This window comes from Microtus ochrogaster, unplaced genomic scaffold, assembly GCF_000317375.1.
Source record: "Microtus ochrogaster isolate Prairie Vole_2 unplaced genomic scaffold, MicOch1.0 UNK4, whole genome shotgun sequence".
Classification (NCBI taxonomy): domain Eukaryota; kingdom Metazoa; phylum Chordata; class Mammalia; order Rodentia; family Cricetidae; genus Microtus; species Microtus ochrogaster.
The window spans coordinates 7,267,706-7,292,274 of NW_004949102.1; the positions used below are offsets into that span (position 1 = coordinate 7,267,706).

A 24,569-nucleotide genomic window follows, 5' to 3' on the forward strand; every position below is an offset into this window, starting at 1 on the left:
CCGGTGCTCACAGATTATTAGAGATGGGTTGATCGGGATATCAGAATTAGCCAGTAAGGGCTAGAGATAAAGGGCCAAGCGGTGATTAAATGAACACAGTGTCCGTGTAATTATTTCGGGTAGAGCTAGCCACGTGGGCGGCTGGGTGCCGGGACGCAGCCCGCCGCTCCTATTACTACATGGAGGCAGGAGGACTGGCTGGTAGGTTTTTGGTAATGTGGTGTTAGGTTCTTTCTGAGCACCTACTATTGGCCAAGCACAGCTCCAGGGCATTATGGGATTCAACCCACGGCTTCCTCTTAGCTGTCTTAGGTGGAACTGCTAAGGACCTCATTTTTTTTTTTTTTTTTTTTTTTATTTCGGACAGGGTTTCTCTGTGGCTTTGGAGCCTGTCCTGGAACTAGCTCTGTAGACCAGGCTGGTCTCGAACTCCCAGATCCACCTGCCTCTGCCTCCCGAGTGCTGGGATTAAAGGCGTGCGCCACCATCGCCCGGCTAAGGACCTCGTTTTTGAGGAGAAGGCTCAGACGCAGAGATAACAGTTAAAGGGCACACACTACAGCGAAGCAGGGTGCAGCTGGCCCTCAGGTGCCACAAACCCTGAAGATGTCTCGCTCTCAAGCTCCCTGAAGATGCTAGGAGCCTGTTGTCAAAAACAGGCTCCTAGCTTGTGCAGAGAAGAGTCCCACAGAAACTGAGTGATGTTAACGGCTAGAGGTGATCTTTTATTATGTTTTTTGTTTGTTTGTTTGTTTTTTGAGACACTACGTAAACAAGGTTGGTCTAGAACTTACAGAGATCCCCCTGCTTCTGTCTCTGGGCTGGTACGGATGTGGCCTATAATGGCCTCATTCTCAAAACAAAACAAAACCAATCAACCAAAACAACAATGACAACAACAACCAAACCAAACCACAACAACCAAAAACAATGATTTCAAAACCCCGCCCAGGTCAAACAACCTGTTCTTATCCATCTCAGCCCCTTCCAGGTCTCCCACTAGAGATCCTTCTATGTGCTGCTTCTCCTCTCTGGAACGTTCTTTTGCCCACTCTTCCCCTTTAACATTTCCTTATAAGCCTTAGCCCTAGATCCATTGCCCATAGATCATTGTCTCCCATAATCTTCCTTTCCAAGGCCTCATTTATCTCCTTTGAAGCACTGATCGTTAGCAACTAATTGATTTTGTTTCCTTGTTCATCTTGGCTGGTCGCTGAGACCATAAGGCAGGCCCTGCGTCTGGGTTGTTTGCTCTCCCTTAGCTCTTGGCAGCACCAGGCGTATGAAAGGCATTGAGATTTGTGGAAGTGTCTCTCCTCCTCAGCCTCACCTCCATCCACATTGCTATATGTGACCGTGTGACAGAACTTACCTCACTATGGCTGAAACCGGTGGGGTTCATCCAACAGGGGCAGTCGGGGGCTGTCTCAGGGACTGGTTTTTTGTTTGTTTGTTTGAGACAGGGTTTCTCTCTATGTAACTATATATAACTGTCCTGAAACTCCCTTTGTAGACCAGATTGGCCTTGAACTCACAGAGATCCACCTGCCTCTGAGTGCTTAGATTAAAGGTGTGTGCTGTCAACTGCCTGATCAGTGATTGTTTTTTGATGCACTGGGAACCCAAACCCTTCTAATCTGTCTTGTCATTGGAGACACAATATTGTAACAGTGAGGACATAGCCACCAGCGGTTTCATCATTGAGCAAGCATCATAGTGTGTTTACATAGCTGTAGATGCTTTAGCCCACTACACACCCAGGTTTCATGGTATGTACATATGGCAGGGCCTAGCCTCTCTATCAACAATGAAGAAACAATGAGATTAAGCCCATCATCAAGAGACGTGGCAAGCAAGAGATGTTAACTTGGAATGTGGTTCGGTGATGGAGTTTGCTTGGTGTGTTTAAGGCCCCAGGTAGGATCTCCAGCGCTTTCAGAAATAATATCCCCCAAACCACAAGGTTGTCTCTGGAGTAACTTGTCTGCTATACTCTAGATTTTTTTTTTTTTTTTGATTAAGAAACAGGACTGTAAAGCCGGGCGGTGGTGGCGCACGCCTGTAATCCCAGCACTCGGGAGGCAGAGGCAGGCGGATCTCTGTGAGTTCGAGGCCAGCCTGGTCTACTAAGGGAGTTCCAGGACAGGCTCCAAAGCTACAGAGAAACCCTGTCTCGAAAAACCAAAAAAAAAAAAAAAAAAGAAACAGGACTGTATGAGCTCCCTTTGTTGCCGTGATAATATATCAAGACTAAAGCCAACTTACAGAAGAGTATCTGAGCTCATGGTTCCAGAGGGAGAGTCCAGAATGGAGGTAAGGCCTGGCAGCAGGAGGCTGGAACAGGAAGCTGACCGGTCATATTGTCAACTGTAACACAAACCAGAGAGAAAGAACCGGAAGTGGGAAGAGGTTCTTCAAGTCCACCCCCAGCAATGTAGGTCCCCCAGCAAGGCTCCATCTCCCAAAGACCCCACAGCCTTCCTAAACTGCCACCAACGAGGTGGCCACATGTTCACATAGATGAGCCTGTGGAGGACATTTCTCGTTCAAACCACCACAAGTACATTCTAAAATGACAATAAAAAAACATAGGTGGGTACACATAGAACCCAGGACACAGGTATTTCCTCAAGGGACATGTGGTGTGTGTAACAGTCTGCACGACATTGTTGTATGCCTGGAAGCAAGAGGTTTGAGTATGCCGACGTCCCCACAAACGCACGAGCGACGTGCTTACATTCCAGACTTTTTGGTGGCTACAGTGATAGTAGATGGCTGGAAACTTTCAGCTCCGTTACCGTCTTGTGAGACCACTGTCAGTGGTTTTACGGGGAGCATGGTTGGATTTTGATGTCTGTTTTCTAGACGGTGCTATTTACCCCTAACCTAGATCTGAATTTCAGGCCACAAGAGCAGGGGGTAAAAGTGTGAGCTTCTGCATCGGCTTGTCTGTGGGCTCAAATTCCTATCTCACGGCCTGGAGCAGCGCCATGTGGCACCACCCGGCTTACAACAGAGGCTGGGAACTTGCTCCGCAGCTGGTCACATCACTGCTTCAAATAAAAGCAGAGTTCTGATAAGGAGGAAGGAAGGACGGATATTGGAAAGACACCCAGTGGACTCTGTGGCAGCATCTATGGGGGAAGAGAGCGTGGGAAGGACCTCAGAACCAATTTCTTGTTCTAGTTAACTGAAAAGCCCTGTAAGTTCCCAGATGTTCTAACCCATCCCCTTCATCCTGGGGCTTCATAAAGACTTCATGAAGACTGAGGCTTCCGCATCATGAGGTTTGCACAAGGGTCCCATGACCCTCATGGCTGAGAGACTACTAACCAGGAGGTGGTATGGTCTCAGCTGGTGGTTGCTTTGTCTAGGACTGAGGTCCCACCAGGTCCCAGCAAGATCAAGGAGGTAATGGCCAGGGCTTAAGTGCATTGACCAAGAGCTTAAGACTCAGACGCTATGGGGCTAGAAAAATTCTCTTAAGATTTCTCTTAAACCTGAAATGTCCCCCTCCCGTTTTCTTGACTGTGTAAAGCTAAACAGAACCTTGGTTTTTTCTACATCTTTCCCTCCCTTTCTTCCTTTTTCCAACAAGCTATTCCTTTCAGGTATGTTTTTTTTTTTTATCCTTTTCACCCATAAAATTTATGAGCATTTATTTGAAAGTGAAAAAAAATTGAAAAAACTGAAGGAGAAAGAGCGATTATATATATGGAAAACCATAAGAACCACAGTGAATGTGCACAGTTATTGCTTTCTTAAGAAAACAAACCCGCCCTCCAGTTTGGAATGCGCGCGGCTCGTGTGAGGCCGGCCAGCGGCAGAGGCCCAGGATGAAGGGCCAGTGCCCCCTATTCAGGAGCACCGCCAGGTGCCTGTTTCCATTCCCAGCCTCTTCCTCTCCCCTCTGACCACTCCAGAGAGACAGGAATGCAGAGAAACCAACTACAGAAAAAAAAAGCTAAGATTTCAAATACTCCTTCAGAAAAGCAGGAAGGCTGGGGCCATCAGAAGGGGCAGGCGTGAGAGAGTCCAGGGAACACTGGGCCTTGAAGTGCATCTGAGCCGGCCTGGAGGGGCCATCGAGAAAAAAACAGGGAGTCTGTGCAGAACAGGAAGAGAGGCACGCTACCGGCAGGCCAGACCGCATGGAGCCATGGAACGTGTTACCATTGTCTGAAAACTGTCCCAAAGACTCTGAGTCTGAGAACCAGAGAGGCAGACAACAGATCTGTACACCACTGTCCGTTCCCCATTTTCCCAGTAGAACTTTCCCTGCCGTCGTGCCACTTCTGATCCCAGCGAGGTCCCAGGACTGTTGGAACAAGGGTTGAGGTGGTGCCTGTAAAATGTTCTCAGGTGACATCCAGTTCCTAGGCTACTGCCATGATGAGTTCTGCCACCAACTGTCCCTCTTTTCCATGGGTCCCTGGTTAGTGCCACACTGCCAGCTTCTTTTTTTCCTTGCCTTCCCACACCCATAAACTGACTGAATTGGGCCAGGCCTGCCCCATCTTCAGCACGAGAGACAGGCTAATAGTGAACAACGCAAACCTACTTAGCCTTCCAAAGTGAGTATTAGCCACAGCCCTTAGTAATAATGGCATAGCCTCAAAACACTTGGGCTGCGCCAGCATCTTGCTAGCTTTTTGCCCTGGTCTGCAATTGGCCTTCTGTTTTACCAAGCATAGCTAGGCTCTGTGGTTCTCATCCTTTTCCTCATCCCCTAGCCCACCTCCCTCGACTTCCTGAAGCAGAGGGAAGACCACAGGGGAAATGTTCATAAAACTGGACTTGGGATGCAAACGGGAAATACACTATAGAAAACAGGAAAGCCGGATGTGGTGTTGACGTTTGAGTCCTTCATGAGGAAACACATCACATCTGCTCTCTCTGAGCTTCTGATGCTGGGGACAAGAGTCCCTGACCCTCCTTTAGGCTCAGTAGAAGCACTCTGTCGCCCCAACTTTTCATGGGAGTGCATCCCTACCTATTTCTTTGTCACAAGCAAACATTCGGGCTTTGATGTGACATTCCCTAAAGACCCTAGACACTAGAATGTCTCTCTTCAGAGGGCCCTTACTCCAGACATAAGATCTGTCCTCACTTATGGAAATACTTGCCACTAGCCATTGTACAGGGACAGCTTGGTAACACGTGGGCTTCACAGAGCAGTTTAAGGCAAAATTGAAGCAGGGTGTGGATGGGACCTTATCCCAAACTCCCACACAAGCTCAAGCCACACCAAAGCCTTAGGGAAATGTGTGGCCCCAACCTACACTGCCCTGGCCACCCTTGGTGACTTCTGACTGCCCCGCGGTTCTGACAGAGTGTTCTCTTCACCATTCCTAAGCACGTTTCCATGGCTTGATTTGAAAGTGAAAAGGAAATCCAAGAGTCCTGTTTTTACCTGTCCCAACTGGAGAGCCCACAGAGATCATCATGGTCATCCACTCAGTGGGCACACCCTCCCATGTCATTTTTTTTCTCTTCTGAAGTTAGAGAACTTCTTTGAAGTATCTTTTATTTTGGTCACAGGTAGCAGAAAAGCAACTTAAATCTCGAATGGGGGAAAAACATGGAATTAGTTGGCCCTCCCTGGAACTAGGCCCAGCTGAGCTGCGACTTTTGAGGGAGGAAAAAGAATATAAACAGATGAAAAATAACGAGCAAAGGTGAGCCCTAATGTACAGCACCTGAGATGATACTCGGGCCTCTGCAGGCACAAACATACAACCAACACAAACCCAGCAAGGTGCCCATTATGAGTGCGGGGGTTGAGGCAGGATGCGTTTGCATTTTGTTCGTGTCTGTACGTGGCCTTCACCTGTCTGTCACAAGTCATAAGACACAGGCTGAAAAATAACTTATTTACACAAAATATCACCACCTAGAAACTTTACCAACTTAAATCAGGAACAGCTGGCCTCATGGGTATTTCAAAGCTATCAGAAAAACAAAACCAAAAACAAACCAACAAAAACGGGATTATGAACTTATCAAACACAGCAATGAACGACACAACCCCTTCACCTGGGTCATACATAAAGACGACACCAAATACTGGGTGGGGTGTGGTGGTACTCACGGCCATCACCTGATCATCACGGACATGCGTTGTGGTATGGGCAGGAAACAAACTGTTGAGTCTCTTTCTGGATTTCCTGTTCAACATGATCTCCATGCTTGACACGGCCAACCTCCATTTCATCATTTGGACTCCGAAAGCTTAGAACTAGCTCAGGACCTTGATGCGGCTCAGCGCTTGGCAGCCCTTTGCCTGAACAGCTCTGTAATAGTGTTAGCTACATCAGTATCTTATCTCACCACCTGCATCCGATCCTGCCTTTACTAAGGCCCCTCTGGACCAGAAGCCCTTTAACTCTTTGGGGGAATCTCCCTAGTATCGTGTGAAATGTAATGTGTGATCACAGAGCTAATATCAGCAACCAGGAAGACTCTGTGTTTGTCAATGGCCGTGAATATCAAGTGAAATCCATAGTTGGTGAATTGAAGCCAATGATGCAACCTGGGCATTTATTGCTATCCAATAAATCCTGTGGAAAAATGCAAATATGTATGTTCTTGGTTTTGATGGAGTGTGCTAACAATAAGGTGCCTGGGGCTGTGGGAAGCCGGACGAGTAGTCCCAGCTGGGAGACTTAAGGCCCAGCTGACCCTCACGGTCAAGGGTGAAAGCCGAGCTTATCACTCCACCTGCCTCGTTCCCTAACCACATTATCAGGAAGAGCGAGTGGGCGGCACGGTTTGGAACTCCCACTTCTCCCTCCCCGTGGGACTGGGTCCAGGTGTGAGGGACAGTCTGCAGGGACCTCGTCAGCATTTAAAAGGCCTCTGACCTCAGGCTGGGCCTCAGTCCGCCCGACCTTCTCAACATGCGGAGGCTAGTGATTTTGAGTGTGCTGCTGCAGGCAGTTTTTGGCACTGAGATCTTTGTGGGGTAGGGATGTGGGGAGGAAGGGGGTGTCCTGGAGGGTGATGAAAGGGCTCCCCAAGTCGGTGTCTGGAAGGGGCAGACAGACACACAGCCAGAGAAGACAGACTGATAGCACCCTGAGTCTGAGACCTGATGGGGAGGGCAGGGCTCGGAAGAGCCCAGCTTCTTCTGGGCCCTGAAAGAAGTTGAGCCCTGAGAAGGAATTTTTAGGTGGAAGAGGTCTGGTTGGGAAACCAGTCTAAATCGTGATGGGGCCAGTACAGACGTCTTGCAGCTTCCAAAGACAGGGAGAAAAGACGCGAGGAAGTTCAGGTCTCCCATTGTTCAGATCCCCCTTTGTCTCTACGAGCCCAGCCTGGGAAGTGTTGGGGTACCTCCAGTTCTCAGGGCCCCTTTTGCTCTACCCAGGCACCAGGTTCTCCGAATCTCTGCAGCTGATGAAGCCCAGGTGCAGAAAGTGAAGGAGCTGGAGAGCTTGGAGCATTTGCAGGTTAGAGATACAGCGCGGGACTCCCTGGGGATCCACAGGAGCACCTCGGGTCCCCACTGCTTCCCATGTCCGTCTAGCCTCCCAGTAAAGAGCCATGAGACGGGTCTGTTAAGAAATGACTTCAGAGCCCAGATCCAGATCTTGGTGCCCTTGAGAATCTGATGACATCCCAAGACCCCTTTCCCACTTCCTCTGTCTGCCTTGTTCCCTCAAAGCCTCTCCATTCTGACCATTTCCTGACCACAGTGGACTTTGTCCACTTCCCAAGCTTCCCTATTCTTTTTCTGCTCCCAGTGCCCATGCGTCACCCCCAGCTACGTGGAGCTCCTAGTGCCAACGTTCCTTCTCCAGCTCTCCCACTCTAAGAACCTGGTTGGTGCCTCTAGCCCACCCTAACAGTACTGGCTCCTGTCCTTCCTAGTTGGACTTCTGGCGGGACCCTGTCCGGCCTGGACTCCCCATCGATGTCCGAGTGCCCTTCCCCAGCGTCCAGTCTGTCAAAGTCTTCTTGGAGTCTCATGATATTAGCTATGAAATCATGATTGAAGATGTTCAGTCACTGCTGGATGAGGAACAGAAGCAGATGTCTGCCTTTCGGGCCAGGGCCCTGACTACCGATACCTTCAACTACGCCACCTATCACACACTGGATGAGGTGAAGAACGCCTGGATGATTCTATCCATAGCTCCATACATTTCTTCATGGTTGGCAGAACGCAGGCCAGGGTCATGGCTGGTCTGCTGTGGGTAACCCTTAGTGTTTCTGTGTGGCCACTGTGGTCAGTTGTGACAACATAGCATGACGGGGCTGCTGAGGGAGGCGTCTGAATTTCCAGAAGCCATTAAGTCCCTCCGTCTCTCTTTTTCTTCTTTCCCATCTCAGATCTATGAATTCATAGACCAGCTGGTGACAGAGAACCAACACCTTGTAAGCAAGATCCAGATTGGCAACACTTATGAAGGCCGCCCCATTTATGTCCTGAAGGTAAGAGAAGCCCCCATGTAGACAAGGGCACACAGGTAAAAACGCTCCCCACCCCGTGAACCTCCATATAAGGGTGTAGATCAAGTCTCCTAGACGTGTAATGGAATGAGCATCCATGCTGGCCTAGGTGGTCATGCACATAGACAAAGTTTGAGGTCACCCAAGTGTTACCAACCAAGTGTTGCCATATGAGAAGTATTGTGGCGTCTGAGCTGATAAAGTGTTTCCCTGGTGACCTTCCACAGTGGACTGTCAGAGCATCGGGGTAGGGTCAGGGCTTGGAAGTCAGGAACCCAAGCTCTGTAGGGTCGCTGTCTGGCCCCTGACCCCATAAATCCATAATGGATGGTCCCCAAGGCAGCCTCCCTCGACGTTAGGTATACAGAGAGCTGGTGGTTTCGGGGCCAGGCGGGTTCCTTTGCAAGGGATGAACTGAGTTTGCCCATTTCCCTGCCTCCTCTTCAGTTCAGCACTGGAGGCACCGATCGCCCAGCCGCTTGGATTGACACCGGTATCCACTCCCGGGAATGGGTCACCCAGGCTAGTGGGGTCTGGTTCGCCAAAAAGGTAAGTCTGGGGGGGATGAGGCTCTTGCTTGCTGGGGAACTGGTGTTCACAGACCATAGGAGACTGCACCTCAGAAGCAGTGACCACAAAGGGAGGCCAGGGAATGTATGTGTCCATTGTACCAACATGGCCGACCTCTACCTTCTTCCTCCTCCCACCAGATCACCACAGACTATGAAAAGGACCCAACCCTCAAGGCCATTCTTGAAAAAATGGACATCTTCCTGGAGATTGTCACCAACCCTGATGGTTTTGTATATACCCACAAAACGGTACAGGCTACCTTTTGTTCCCTAGGACAGTAGGATGTACCTTTGAGGCCCATGAGTAGACACCCCCCCCCCCAGTGGAGGAAGGGCAGGCTTGCCCTCATGGAACTGGAACTGCCAGTCTAGGGCACGATTGTCCTCTTAGATTGATGATTCTTTGTTGTTGGGACTACCTGTGTGTGGCAGGTATTGAATAGCCTCTTCACTTATCAATAGATTCCACTACAACTCTCCTTCAGTCGTAACAACACAGAACACCTCTCAACACTGTAAAATGTATGGGGAAGCCAATGCTGTCCTCGGTTGAGACCCTTGTCCCAGCCCTGATCTCGATTTCCACAGCAGCTTTTATTCTGTGGCAGATGTCACAGCTAGCGTTGTAGCAGCGCTGACCCCTGGCTCATCCTCTTTCCTTCCTCAGAACCGCATGTGGCGCAAGACTCGATCACGCACACAGGGCTCCCTCTGCGTTGGGGCGGACCCCAACAGGAACTGGGATGCTGGCTTTGGGTGTAAGACTTCTGTGGGGCAGGGGATGGGATGGACATGGCTTCTTGCTCTTCTTTTTCTGGTTGGTTCCCTACCTCTTCCTTGACCCAGCAGTGAAGAAGCGTGTGGGCTCTTAGCTCTGCTGAGGGTTCTCCGGGTTGGAGGTGGCACTCAGGGACTTGGGCCCTTGTTTGTAGGAAGAAAGTTCCTTCTAGATGGAATTCGGGTCTGAGAGCTTCTCTTGGAGAAAAGAACTTAGTATCAACTCTTGATCTCCTTGGCCATGCCCCTGTATAAACTGGTTTCTGCTTTACCCGAATCTGGGTAGTAAAGGAGGTGGGGCCCCAGATGACGTGAAGGCTGGTTGTTAAAGCCAGGGGGGCCCTCCCTGCACCCCACTTGAACATAACTCCATGAAATGTACCGGAAGCCATGGACGTAGCAGAAGCCTTGTCGCTTGGTTCTGAAGCTGTGTCCTCTGCCTTCCCACAGTGACCGGAGCTAGTAGCAACCCCTGCTCAGACACTTACCACGGCAAGTCTGCCAACTCTGAAGTAGAGGTCAAGGCCATCGTGGACTTTGTGAAAACACATGGAAAAATCAAGGCCTTCATCTCTATCCATAGCTACTCCCAGCTCCTTCTCTACCCTTATGGCTACAAATCGGACGCGGTACCTAACAAGGAGGAGCTGGTGGGTGATAACCCCGATTGCCTTTTGTCCGGGCTCCTTCTTTGCCCCCACTTTTAGGAACCTGGGTTTCACCTCTCAGAGTGATGAAGGGATAAGGGCCTACCAATGTACCCAGTGTCCCCCTTTCCCCAGTCTCCTGATGATTTGGGACGTCTGGCAGGATGATTTGTGTTGACGGGCGAGGTAGATCTGCTCCATTTGCTGGGAAACAGAAGCACGGTGTGGTTGTCACTTCTGTCCCATGACAGAGCAAGAGGCAAGGCTAGACCCTGAATCTGTGGACTCCACCTGGAGCTGTGGTGTGACTGGAGTGAAGACAGAGGGAACACGCTGCTGTCATATTCTAGGGCTGACCTAAAGGGCAGGCTCCATGTCCTCCGTCAGGGGCCTGATTATGCTGGTGCCCATTCCTGGGTTACCCTGACAGTACTTGGGCTAGCCCAGCCCTGACTGGCACTGCTGGATCTTTTTTCCAGGATAATCTAGCTAAGTCTGCCGTGACGGCCTTGACATCTCTGTATGGGACCAAGTACAAGTATGGCAGCATCATTGATACAATCTGTAAGTCACTGGTGGCCCAGGAACCAGCAGGAGCTGGTTCCTCTTGCCTAGGGTGCTCAGATCTGGGAGTTGCTGGCTGAATCCTTCCGGAGGGTGGGCAGTGCTGTCTCTTGCTATGAACCCCATCTTTCCTGACACTGTTAGTAGGCTCCTCTGAGCACATTGTCCTCTTATCTCGAGGTTACATCTGGATCCCTGCACGGATGAGGTGGAATTCTGATGGGATTTATAGGCCACCATAAAATTCTGTTTAAGAAACGCCTTTCCACCCCTTCCTTCCACGATACACACAAGGTGCCCCTGGGAGGGTCGTTGCTCCGTGCACTGGGAATAACAGTCTGTGTGTTTACTCGGCACCTGCTCTGCCCCAGGCCTTGTCTGCGTGCTTGGAGTACGGCTGCGAATAAGGGGAGCAAACACGTTCTAGGCAGGGAGACTGGCCCTGTGCTTAGAAGCCACAGTGGATTTGGTGAGAGAAGCAGGAAGATGGTGTGAGCAGCCCTGGGGCATCAGGAGTACTAGGGTGGAGGCTGAATACCAGGGTAAGAGGCAGACTTGCAGACAGAGAGGAATTTGGGCTGGTGGTGAAGGAAATGAAGAGAAGCCAGGACAGGCCATCAGTCTAGGTAATAGGCCTTCAGGCAGAAGAACTTTCTAGAGTAAAGGCTGTGCTGTGTGATGTGGTGTGGGGTGTTTGGGGAATTTTGTGCATCAAAATTTTTGCCTGGCAAGCAAAGCGGGACCCAGGTGCCAAGGTGAGAGAGCTGTGCCCTGGCTCCACCCGCTGCGCATGCGCTCTTGCCAGGGGGGCCAGGTCTTAGGTGGGGAGTGGGCTGCAATCTTACCCCAAGCAGAACTTATTTGGGATCTCAGACTTTCTTTGGAGATGGTTTCTAATCTGCATCCAACGATTTTGCTGCATTTAGTGTTCTGCGGTGAAATTCTGATTTGCAGCTTGCCTCCCTTTCCCACAGCCCAGTTCAACAAAAGCAGTTTTGTCAGCCAGTGTATACTGGAAACCTGGGAGATTCTCCCTGCAGGAGGCTTTGCCTTGCCCAAGACTCTTTGCGCTTTCCTCTTCAGGCCAGAGTCCCTGGAGATCAACTCCTGGTCACCCACGCACGGGGCTCTGGCATATTTAGAGGTGTCACTGAGGTGACTGTTGGGTGAAGACAGTTTTCAGATAGGTTTTTGCGATTACAGACTTTTGGCAGCCCCCCGGAGAACAGGCCAACTATTGCAGGATGTCGGTCTCTTGGGTTTAGACCCAGCAGGGGTTTCCTGGAAGCCTCACTATGTGTCAGTTACAGCCCCCAGAAGACACAGACTCTATTTGGCATCACAAAAGGCCTGGACTTTGGGTGCTAACCCAGTCCACGTAGATACCTGTAAGGCTGATCAACCCTTACACTCACCTCTTGTCTTTGTTCCTGTCCCAGATCAAGCCAGTGGGAACACTATCGACTGGACCTACAGCCAGGGCATCAAGTATTCTTTCACCTTTGAGCTGCGGGACACTGGGCTCAGAGGCTTCTTGCTGCCCGCCTCCCAGATCATCCCCACAGCTGAGGAGACGTGGCTGGCCCTTCTGACCATCATAGACCACGCCTCAAAAAACCTCTACTAAAGCAGCCTTTTACCCCCAGCCTCTCCTCTCTCCCTAGCCCCACCCGGGCAACCCAATAAAGTTGGATTGTACAAGAAAAAGAACCTTGCAATGTGGGATGCACACGGAGGGCTCGCTTTTTTAGCTGAGACAAAAGTGATTTAGTTCCTGCCGGTCTCGAGGGGAATGTTGTGGGTGGATGAACTGGATGACCCCTAAATTCGCCTGCATTCCAGGGTCCCATGAAGTTCAAGAGCAGTGGGGTGGTCTGTTCCCCTAGCATAGTACAGGCAACAACCCCAGCTTGCTAACCGAATGCCTGGCACCCCGTGGTAAAGAGGAATTTAGCATGAGCAACAGTCTAGCTGATGGTAGCCATTCATCTTCAAAAGCAGTAGCCCAGAGTATGGAAGAGAATAGTCCTGGTGGCCACAGCTATGCAAAGGTGATGTTGCAGGTGAGTCAAAGAGATTACTAGAAGCAAACTGTAGACCTCCCACTACAGAATTACATTGGAAGAAAACATTGAGGAGAAATGAAATAATTTACTGACGATAAAGATTGAATGCCCAGCCAAGGACACTTATCAGCTGCCGTGTACCAGGGACACTGCCTGGAAGAATGAAAGGCAGCTGACATTTTGTTTGCTAAATCCTCCATGAGGTCCCCAGCGTGCCACCTCTGCTGCCTCTTGCTTCTGTCCCCCACCTGCCCATTTTCCTGTCCTACCCCTCTCCAAAAAGCTGACGTCCCTCGGCATGGAGACCCTCAGGCCTGCAGCGGCACATTTTCTAGCTGGCGTCACAATACAGGGACTTACCCACCTTCTGTAAAGCAAGACTTGACCTTGGTTTCCTCTGTGTACCTTAGTGTGAATGTGAGCTGGGGACACTGATACCAAAGGATGCAGGTAGACAGGCTGGGGCGAGACTGGGGTCTTGTCCCTCTTCCTGTCACTTAGATTCCAAGATGCTTCTAGCACCAGAGTCAAGTCTTACCTTTTCCACAGAAAATGGCTTGAAGGTCAAAAAACCTTTTATCTTAGAGTTCTATTTCAATACTGTTTTTTCCTACCAAATATTCTAAAAATTAGAACGAAGCTGATTACACATAAATGTCTGTGTACTAAGAGACTGGGAGACAAGGTGACAAGGTCATCCCAGCCAGGCACAGTGGCACAGTCCTGCAGTTCCAGCACAAGGGAGGCAGAGGCTGGGGCATTTGAGTTTGGACCCAGCCTCAGGCTACTTAGAAAGACCCTGTCTCAAACAACAAAAAGGTAGTTTAGACTGAAGATTTGGTAAGACTCCTTTATCTTTTGAAAAGTATTTCCCTTTCAGCCATGTGACAACACTGTAGAAGAGCCAAGGCTGTACTGTAACGGAGAGTTTGGTCACCAGCTTAATAAAGACTAGTTAAAAATAATAGGTTAGGATGATGACTTATTTTACAAATAACTCCTTAATTTAAAATAAACCGTGCCCTCCCTGCTAGTAAGGGGCTTTCTATCTCCAACATCCACAGAGTTTAGAATACAGGTACTTAGTAATTGTTCAGAGAGCTCTTACTTTTATTGAGAGAGGGAGGGAGAGGGGGAGGGAGAAGGAAGAGGAGGAGGAGAAGAAGGAGGAGGAGGAGGGACAGACAGATAAATATTGACTCTCTGTGTAGCCCTAGCTGTCCTAGAACTTGCTTTGCATACCAGGGTGGCCTCAAACTCATAGAGATGCGCCTGTCTCTGCTTCCTGAGTGCTTGGACTAAAGGCGTGCACCACCATCTCCCAGCAAGCTATGGCACGTATTAACACTTAAAGATATTCAGATGTGAGAAGAGCTTTATGCTATTCACTGAGTTACAAATCCATAGGTATAAATTATATAAACTTATAAAACTATAACAATTTTAGGAACTAGTACAGCTTAAATGAAGATAAGTGTTAATAACCTCGAGGGCATAAAAGTAAACAAAAAAGACTGAAGGAAAAGAACTAACATTTCAAAAGACAAGCAGCCATCTCCTCAAAGAAGAGATAAAAAAAGCCAATAAAACATGAAAGATACTGATCCTCAGTGAATTCTTGTATATTAAAGGAAAACATATTTCTTTCATCAGATAGCTGGACAACAAAAGACTGGCCACGCAGTGCTATCAAGGGCAAGAGGAAATAAACACAGCCCTGTGCTGCTGGGGGGAAGAGAACTGTCTGTGCATTTGGCAATTTGACTCTTAGGATTAAATATAGTACCTCTTTGATGGGGCAAATCCATTTGAAGGAATTTATGAAAATATTTGGACTGTATTGCAAGACTGGAACAGCAAAGGAGCCAAGTGCATCAAAAGGAGCCTTCATAAAGATCGGTGTTGGTACTGGTGTGCCACAGCCACACGGCAGGGTGTCATGAGACCACACAGGTCTGTGTTCACCTGGAGACACTGTTCACCGCGCACTAAGGGGAAGAGGTTGGCTACAAGGTGGAAAAGTTTAAAACTGGATTGTGTTGACGGTTGAACAGTTCTGTAAATTTACTTAAATGGTTGCATTCTTCAAAGAGCTGAGTTGCAGGGTATATGATTTATATACCAAAAGTTGTTTCTGTACAAAGTTAGCTACAAAATAGTACGTTAGAAATATCATTTTGTCTAAAACACACACACACACACACACACACACACACACACACACACACACACACACACACACACAGAGGACACACCCCCAGTAACAACTGTGGTGCCCTGGGTAGAGGTGGTGGTTCTTCTCCATACTTTCCAGTTTCCTGCAATGGGCTTTTACAATCAGGGGTGGTGAGGGCTAGCTGAAGCACACCAGGTGAGAAACCTCTGTGTGAAGTTACTTAACGCCAACTTACCAACATCAAACATCGGAATGACCACCTTAGTCTTTCAGTTCTTTTTAGATAATTTGTCTAAACTCTGACCCTCTGGGCCAGCAGTGTCACATTTCACTAACTTTCCCTGGTTTAGATTTAGATTTATATTCCGGATACCTGTGTTACAAACAAGGCTGGGACTATACAGGTTCCCAGTTGGGACATATTTTAAGTCCTCCACTGTAGCTCTGGCGGAGACTCCCAAGAGCCCTTTCTGCTCACATTCAGTTCCCATTGCAATCTTGGGATTGTATTATGTTAATGTCAAGTCTCCAGGGCCCCTCTTAGGGTTTTATTTCAAGTGACCTCATTTCATGTCTCGCTTAGGCCATTACAGGTGGTTCTCAGTGAAGCCCAGGGGCCATTGCTTCTTCACAAGAACTCTTCAGGTAGTCTCTTGAATTAACACTTAGATAGGGGTATTTAGTTTTCTGGCTTCGGCCTGAAGCTAAAGTGTTATTGACTACAGTCCAGAAATGACTTCACCTATCCCTCCCCAGTGCAGTTATTCATCACCTGGCAACCGTTCTGCAGGGGCAAGAGGGACTGGGTGGATTGGAAGGTACTCAGGGGCTCTCGCTTGGAGGGCTGGGGAAACATCATTTTGTGAACATGCTAAGCCCCAGATGTTGCCTGGAGGAACTTGAGATGAACAGCCACAGTGTTTGCAGTGTCCGGGCCAAGAAGAGCTCTGGGAAAAGCACGGAGCATCATCAAACCTGAGAACCCGTCAAAGAGTAATGAATTCTTCCCCGAAGCTTTCAGGATCCGCATTCATTTGGCAACTCAAACTGTGAGCATCATCTAAAAACCCCAGAGATGGAGACAGCCAAGTGTTTATTGCCAAAGTAAAAGGAGAAAATTAAAAGTCCCCTCTTAAGCACAGCCACGGTGCCAGCTGCAGCTTGAGAGCACGGTGAAGTCAGGCTTCTGCTGACTCAGGCTGCAGCAAGGAGCTGTGCCTCTGTTTCCCCATGAAACACAGGCCTGGGGCCACTGGCCAGTTCTTGAGACCTGTGTCAGCCTAAACCAGAAATATTATCAAAGAAGGAGAGATCAGACGCCAATCATATCAGCAGGCTTTATTATGGGAACAGTTCAGTCTGTGAGGGGCATAGCCTACGTTCCCCTTCTGCAGTTGGTTCAACTTTTGTAACTCTCATTCTGTAAGTGAAAGCTCATGACATGTCTGTGAACAAACAAACAAGCAAACAAAAAACCCCCAAAGATGCTGTTATCCGAGACAGGACTCCTGACACGGGCAGTGGAGATGAGAAACTGCTCCCGGGAGCCGCTATTACAAGAGCTCCGTTGAGTCTTGCACAGGTAGAAGGCAGTTTTCAGAACAAGGACACACTGATGAAGGGGAAGGGCAGCCAAAAGCCAAGTAGAAGTTACATTTCCATGGGTAAACCGAGGAATCACCCAGGAAGAAAGAGCACGGCTGAGTCTGTTCTGAGAAGCCAAAGCAAGAGCCCACGGGTTTTGCTTGGGAGCTGCGACTCTTGTGTCGGGTCCCAGCTTCTCATCCACTCAGTATTACAGTGTTAGCTGTCCAACCCCATCTCCTCTTCTGACAGTGGGGGTGCCACCGCACCGAACTGCTGGGAACACAGAACACGTCAAAACATACTGGAGAGACCCGTGTGTGCTGTCCAACATAGAAAAGCTAGCATTATCTGGGATTTCCCAGTTTTGAAACACAAGGGGAAACAACCCTTAGATGGAGGCAGTGCAGGTTACCTGTAATGAACTGTGAAGGCTACTAAAAGAACAGTGAAAACAGGCAAAACAGCTCACAGGCCGGCTCTCTGGGTACCGTCTGGAGAGGGGAGAAAAGCCGTGGCTGCGAATGCCTGGAGAAGAGGAAGCTGCACAGGAGACGAGAGATAATGAGCTCTCTGGGTCTCCAGAGGAGCAGAGTGGCCACCACGCCCCAACCAGGCACAGTCCTGAGAGTTGATTTACAAAAGGACCACTGCCACAGAGTCGGTGAACCAGACCCTGGGAGAGCTTCTTGTCTAAATTTCAAAGGGAAGTCATGTTGATTTTCTTGTAAGAATGTGGTCCAGCCATCAATGGCCCCTAAGTAAGTGACCTCTGTTTATGATACAATTTACCAGGAGTCAAGACGCTGTACAGGTGAAAGAACTTGGACTTCTACATCAGCACCAGAATGAGGCCATGAGGGGACCAGTGGAACCTGTGAAGGGGTTTGTGAACTCACATAAACTGTGTGTTGAATCCTGTTCTTTCAGAATTCAGGCTGGGTGGCAAATGGATGGATCTAGAAAACATCACATTGAGTGAGGTAGCCCAGACCCAGAAAGACAAATATCATATCTACTCACTCATAAGTGGCTTTTAGACATAAAGCAAAGAAAAACCAGCCTACAATTCACAACCCCAGAGAACCTAGACAACAATGAGGACCCTAAGAGAGACATACATGGATCTAATCTACATGGGAAGTAGAAAAAGACAAGATCTCCCGAGTAAATTGGGAGTGTGGGGACCATGGGAGAGGGTAGAAAGGGAGGGAGGAGGAAGGGATGGGAGTGGAGGAAAATATATAGCTCAGAAAAAAAAAATAAAACAAAGAAAAGAATTCAGGCTAGATAAACTTCTACTGGTACATTTTTAAAATGCTATATCTGACTTGGGGTCCAACTTAAGGAGACCATAATCATGTCAGTCACTTTTGTTTGTGGTATATGTATGTAAACTTGTCCGTGTGGATGTGTTCATGTGTGTGCATGCAGGCTAGAGATCTTCCGTAGTTGTTCTCTCCCTCACTTTATGAGATGGGGTCTCCCACCAAACCTGGACCTCAGTGACTTGGCAAGTCCCTGGGATCCTTCTGTTTCTGCCTTGCCAGCACTGGAATTACAGGTATGGACCACCATGCCTGGCCTTTTATGTAGGTACTAGGGATCTCAGCTCAGATTCTCAGGCTTGCACGGTGAGCACTTTACCCATTGAACCATCCCCAGCCCCTGATTTCAGTAATTACTACGAGTTTAGGAAAATTCAACCACCCAAATTTATTTTGAACACTGGGAAGCACATTGGGCCTTGTTCATTGCTTTTTCCATGAGAAATATCCTTGTTTATAAAAAATAATTAATTACGTATAAGTGCTCAACATGTTCACATAATTTAATTGATGAATTATAATCCACATGGTTCTGGGTTTGTTCTGGAGAGAGAAGTTACGGGACTTGGATATTTGAAAGAATCTTGAAGACCATACAGGCACACTAAAGACATTCAACAGTTTGTCAAATGTTCTTAATGGTTGCTTATCTTCAGGCTCGAGCTGGAAGAGGTCATCATGGATTTACATCCAGGTGGACTGAAATTAGTTATTCCCTTAAAAATGTCAGACAACAGAAAAGACAGGTTCTCAGCCAGTAAACAACCTGGCAGGAATGAAAAATCACTGACATACTTCTTCCAGCCCCGGATTCTGACAACTTATACCCCACAAGGGAATCAGAGAAGAGGGGGGTTTTGTTTTGTTCTGTTTGCTTTTGAGTAGCTTAATGTCTTAAGTTCTGTATAATTTAAACAGCACCACAGGAAAAACTCCCTGAGCAACTAACAGACATTATTTATTCTAATTCCTGTTTATATCAAGTCCAATATGACTGCCGGCTCTGGCTTTCCACCACAGAGAGAGAAAGAGAAAAAGAAAATTACTTTTAGGCTATTTACTCATACCACAGATTTCAATAGACCCAGCCTGCTGTTACAGCCCAGGATGTTCCCGCTTTTGAATGAACAGTGTAGCTTTTTCCTTCCTCGCTCTCAGGCCACTTCCTGCCTCTTTTCTATCTTCCCTCTTTTGTTTCCTGGCTTCCTTCCTGCCTGGCCTCTTAAATAAGTGTACCCCTTAATGGCCTCTCTTTCTTAAACGCATATCCCCTCTGAGATACTGGGTAGAGGGAAGGCCATCATACATTATCAAGAAGCTTCCTCGCGGAGTGCACAGACCTCCAGACAGGGGAACAAGCCAGCCCCCAACACGACGGCATGAAAGCCATAAGACTGTCGTCCAAGGTAGCAATCTGTCCCTGCCCGAGTTCCAGGAAAAACACAGGCTCCTGACTAGAAAGCTATGCTCTCTTGCTCTAAACTGGAATGATTTCCAGATTCACTGATGCAAAGAGCATACGCCTTGCTGGGAAATGCAGTAAAAAGAGGTACGCTTTCAAATCACTCTAGTCTCCTGGGGCTCCCCCAAATCATTCTGACAGAGAGGAAGAGAGAAGTTGGCAGGTTTCAGCACATTAATAGCAAACGACAAATTAGTAACTACGTTCTTTAATCTTCAACATTCATAATTGCACAAAGTATCAGTGATCATTTAAATAATACATGTCAAATAATCTAATGAAGAAACTGGTAAAGCGGAATGTCAGGAAGCCACAGCGTCGGAGAGTAACACTGAGTGCAGATTCAGATCGGTCTCTGCCAACGGGGCAAAGTGCTGTGGAGAAGCACATGGACCACGCCAGCGAATGCAGCGAGGCCACACACTTCCCAACACTACCGTCCGTTGGTGGGAATGCAGGAGGGAACGAGAGGAAACTGCCCTTTACTTTCAAATCAGAATTGGGTCAGGAGGTCTGCCCTCCTGACTAGCCCGTGTTAAAGCGGCAAACCAGAACTTTGTTGCCGAGGAAAATACTTTCCTTAGGAATGCCAAGATGACTGAAAATCGTGTCCATGCTAGGGGAAAGTCGAATGTGGAAAAAATTGCATTTTTCTATCTATTCTGCAAAGAAAATAAAAAGCCAGTGCATTTTGGCATTAGCAAAAGGCTGAACTAAGTTCTCAGGCAATAAATTTATGGGGAAACATGACAGGCTTCTCATTAAAGCTATGTGTACGTTGGCTGAGTTTTGTACAAGATTCTCGAATCTTGTGGAAAATTGGGCACGGCTTGACATCTGAACAATATCCCTGGTTTGTTTGATTTCTAAAGCATTGGAAAACGTTGCACTTTGGAAATCAAGTAGAGAAGAATAAACACATTCTGAAACAGAGCTGGGTTGACTGAGTTATTTTTCCATATGTCTCCATGAGATATTTATTACGTTTATTTCTCTTACAAACACAGCCCTCATGCTAGAAATACTGTGGGCAGGCCTTTTTCTCTTTTCCTTTTTCCTTTTTTTTTTTCTTTAGTGGTTAGAAAATAGTACTGTTAAGGCAAATCTTACCAGCAGCAGTAACCACCTAAGCATAGGCAATTTTCAGTTGGCTTTTCAGAAGCTGGTTGCCATGACAAAGAGCACAATTTATTCCTTAGTCCCTTATCACAGCTCCAATCACAGACCATAAAAATTAACAGGGCTCTTCTTCCCGTGACTTCATGCGCCTCATCCTTACCTGAGGTCTTTTGTTCCCGCAATTAAAGAGAATGGATGTCAGTCAGCTAGCAATTCAATTAATGCCAATTCAAAATTCCGGCCAGAACCAGAATCTATAATCACAGCCTCCTAATCACAGCTCAGTCGTGAGAATGAAAAGCAAGCAGGAAATTGCACTAATTACTCAATTAGACTAATACTGTATTTTTAAGCAAGGCCTTGAGGGGTTGTCAGCTCTGACAAAGGACTCCTGCGTCCCCCTCACCTGTGTGTTCCCCTTGTCTGAGAGGAGCTGATGCTCTCACGGGACTGTGATTGCTAGCCATCTAACACAGCTGGACTCAAATTAGACAATGGGAAATTTTAATTGAAATAAGGCTCACAATGGAAGGGACCGCTGTGGTGGCCTTCCAGGGCTCTTAGCACAGCCCTGTAGGATGCTGGGACCTCGTGTACTCGGGCCTCCTTCTGGTGTGAGGAAAACTGAGCTTTCCTGGCCTCAGAAACCATTTAACAAGGGGATCATTTTGACAGAGCCTCTCTGATAAACCAGTAAGATGGAACCTTGCTCACAGACCCCCTCAGCCTCAAATTCCCAGCAGAGCTTGCAGCACACACAGAGCCTGCAGGGCACAGAGCCTGCAGCAAGTGATTCAGCCAGCCACCTGGCCCAGTGTGGGGCCTGTGGGCTGCAGGCACCAAAAATCATCTGCACACCCCGGGGACAGGCGCCAAGGGCAGGCCCACCTGGAGAATTTTTCATGAAATCAACAGAGAATGAAAACGCTGGCCTGGAAGAACACACCAGCAGATGTGACTAAATTATTTACAAAACAACACTGCTTACAGACCAAACAGGCTGGGCCTTAGTTAACAGACAGTATCTTTCTTTTTTCCTATTCAATTTCAAAAGACATGAATATCCTGTAAACAACGGGGAGTGCACTAGAGCCGGTCAAGCCTCTGGTTTTTGTGGTCATCTGTCAAAATCCTTCCTGAGTGAAGGAAGGGGAAGCTGCAGACAGGAAGAGGTGGGCCTGGTCTGGCCCAGGTAGTGTGGCTTTTCTCTATAACAGTTCTGAAATGACCAAGTTGGGAGTGCTGGGGGTTCCAAAAGGAGGGGACATTTATTTGACTAAACGGCACAAGGTCTTCACTTCCAGGGTTTGCCTTGCAGGTGACCACTGTTGAGTGTGCGGGGGTTTGAGTGGCTAGCAGGACCCCCGGTAGGCAGGTTCTGGCCACTGCGGCCAGCAGGCACCTTCAAGTCTCTTCCGGCAGAGTTATTCTGGTTCATTCGGCCTGATGGGAGCAAAAAAAGAGGGACAGAGATGCAAGAAGGGTTCCAGGGACAATGGGCCAAGAACACTTTTAAGCTAATGATGCTCAGTCTATGACCACTTTTATGCTAATGAAGCCTCCACAGACTCTACTGTGGGCCAGTGATGATCTATTTCTCATCCCTGGGATCAGCTTGATGTTGGGGAAGGGGGAGGGGTGGAGAGAAGCAACACAGTCTACTTTTTCCCCTTTACTATCCTTGACTAATCTGGACTGTCTCTCGCTCCTTCCTTGGTAAAGATGGGAACACAGAGAAAGCAGCAGGCAAAGGTGGAAGACAGAGCAGGTGTCTTCGGGTAGGCCTTTAAGCAAACCCAGAAGCAGAGAAGGAAGGGCAGACCTTCCAAGAAGGAATCTCGACGCCCATACTATGCCTCAGATCCATGTTCTGCGGCTGACTCTCCACATTGGTCCTCAATGCCTAATCTTTGCCATCACTGGTGACCCTACTAGTACCTGTATGACACACAGAACCTCAAGTACTTTAAGAACAGGGATATAACGGTGCTTTTTCTGTGATGAGGGGACAGTCAAAGGTGCACAGGTCAAACTCCACCAAAAACAAAGGTCAGAATCTCTTACTGTGATTGCCTGTCAGCCCCTGGTCCGCTTCCAGATAACATTCTATCTTTTTTAAGTCTTCTGGAGTAAATCTCCACTTGTTCTCAGCTGGCAGGGGTGGCATTTTGGGGCTGGATCGCTTCCGGGCAGAACCAAGAGGGAGGGCCTGCTGGCAAGAAGCTGGCAGGGAACCAGTGACCAGTCCTTCTGGGAATTTCTGAGCTAAGACTTTCAGACCTAAGATGCAGGAGAGCATAAGAAAAAGCAGGATTAACATAGTGAGGCCCCAGCAACACTAGAGAGGCCTGTGTGTCTTCCCGCCCTTCATCACCGAGTCCTTCACTGCTGGGTCAACACATAAACTAGAAATGTCAGCTGAGAATTCCATAGGAAATCTTCTGCTCGGGTTTAGCATTCTTACTGAACCCTGCAATAATGCTGTTATCTCAGGAATTAAAACCATGTGCTAGCTAGGCCTGGAGGCCATGCCTGCAATCCTAGCAGTGAGGATGCTGATGCAGGAAGATTAAGAGTTTGAGGCCAGCCTGGTCTATGGAACAAGATCCTGTCTCAAAAACCATCAAAGCTTCAAATCAACAAAACCTACAGTGAAGAAAATGAACCCCCCACCCCCCACCCTGGAAACAATCCCACACAGACGTGCTGACAGAAGGAAAGGACTTTCACATGAGCCCTGGTTCCTTCAGACAGCACGGCTCTCTCTCTGCCCAAGCTAAGGTCCGTCTCGTCCCTGAGCACTGGAAAGGCTGCTGCGTGCAGGGCGGGTGTGTGGGGAGGCTGAAGCTTTGCTCACCCCCAGAGAGCATGAAGAGGTTTTCAAAGCCGCGTTCACACATGGTGGTGGCCGCCTGGCTCGCCAGCCTCTCGTCGTCGTCGTACATAATGATGATCTTGCCGTGAGCATTTTTCCGTGAGGTGAGTTAAGGTTTTGGAACTAGCATGACCTAAGTCCTGACAGCACGAGCCATACACTTTACACCTTCTAAATCTTTCACCTTACAGTACTGGAGAGGAAAGATTACAGCTTCCATTTGAGATTTCTATGTCCACACATCCACCGAAGGCTTCCTTACCAGGATACAATAGAACCACCAGAAAGCCCACAATAAAGGGGCAGTTTAGGAAGTAGATCTGACAAGGAGATATTACATACTGTCAAAAATGGAGCTTACCAACAGCTTCCATTAGCATGGGAAATTACAGATGTGAATGACATCTGGTACAGTTTGACTTCAATTTTGTGAACACAAATTTCACATACACATATAGAAAATAGAACAAAATATACCAGCAATGTGACAGGAGTTGCTACTCAATTATTTGATAATAGGATATTTTCTTTCTTTTTTTAAACATTTTCAGTATTTTCTACTTGTATGATTTTTATGACTGAAAAAAATTAAAAATTTTTAAAGAAAAACGGAAATATAAACATATTTACTCTTAAGTTCAATGTGGGCAAGCTTTCTAGAGGAGGCAGAGTCTTAGGACACACCCTGAACCTAGTGGTTTCTGGCACAGTGAGGCATAATTGAAAAGAATTTGTCTTAACAGTTAGGACACTCAGCAGTGGCTAGGAATCTGAAATCTAAAACATGCTAACCTGGTGAGTGTCAAGGGTCCTTTGCAGTTTTCACACTAAGAACATGGTTCATGATAAGTTTGAGTCTTAAAATCCCGATAACATGCCGGGCGGTGGTGGCGCACGCCTTTAATCCCAGCACTCGGGAGGCAGAGGCAGGCGGATCTCTGTGAG

General features: G+C 48.0%; 2 protein-coding genes across 3 annotated transcripts in view; one reads left to right on the top strand and one right to left on the bottom strand.

The window, feature by feature from the left end:
- Positions 1 to 6,899: 6,899 nt before the first annotated feature.
- Positions 6,900 to 12,652, top strand: Cpa1 (carboxypeptidase A1). The gene is made up of 10 exons (XM_005365785.3): positions 6,900 to 6,964; positions 7,370 to 7,451; positions 7,873 to 8,106; positions 8,335 to 8,436; positions 8,902 to 9,003; positions 9,165 to 9,275; positions 9,694 to 9,784; positions 10,254 to 10,453; positions 10,930 to 11,014; positions 12,454 to 12,652. Exons 1-10 carry the CDS (start codon positions 6,900 to 6,902, stop codon positions 12,639 to 12,641), a joined length of 1,260 nt encoding a protein of 419 aa, XP_005365842.1. The 3' UTR covers positions 12,642 to 12,652.
- A 7,174-nt stretch (positions 12,653 to 19,826) lies between these two features.
- Positions 19,827 to 24,569, bottom strand: part of Cep41 (centrosomal protein 41) — a 41,337-nt gene continuing 36,594 nt past the window's right edge. For both annotated transcript variants that reach the window (XM_013353241.2, XM_026788608.1), the window contains 3 exons: positions 23,607 to 23,721; positions 22,814 to 23,029; positions 19,827 to 22,192 (listed from right to left, as the gene is read on the bottom strand). In XM_013353241.2, the coding sequence (XP_013208695.1) occupies positions 22,044 to 22,192; positions 22,814 to 23,029; positions 23,607 to 23,721 (480 nt within the window). In that variant the 3' untranslated portion in view covers positions 19,827 to 22,043. The remainder of the gene's footprint in view (positions 22,193 to 22,813; positions 23,030 to 23,606; positions 23,722 to 24,569) is intronic.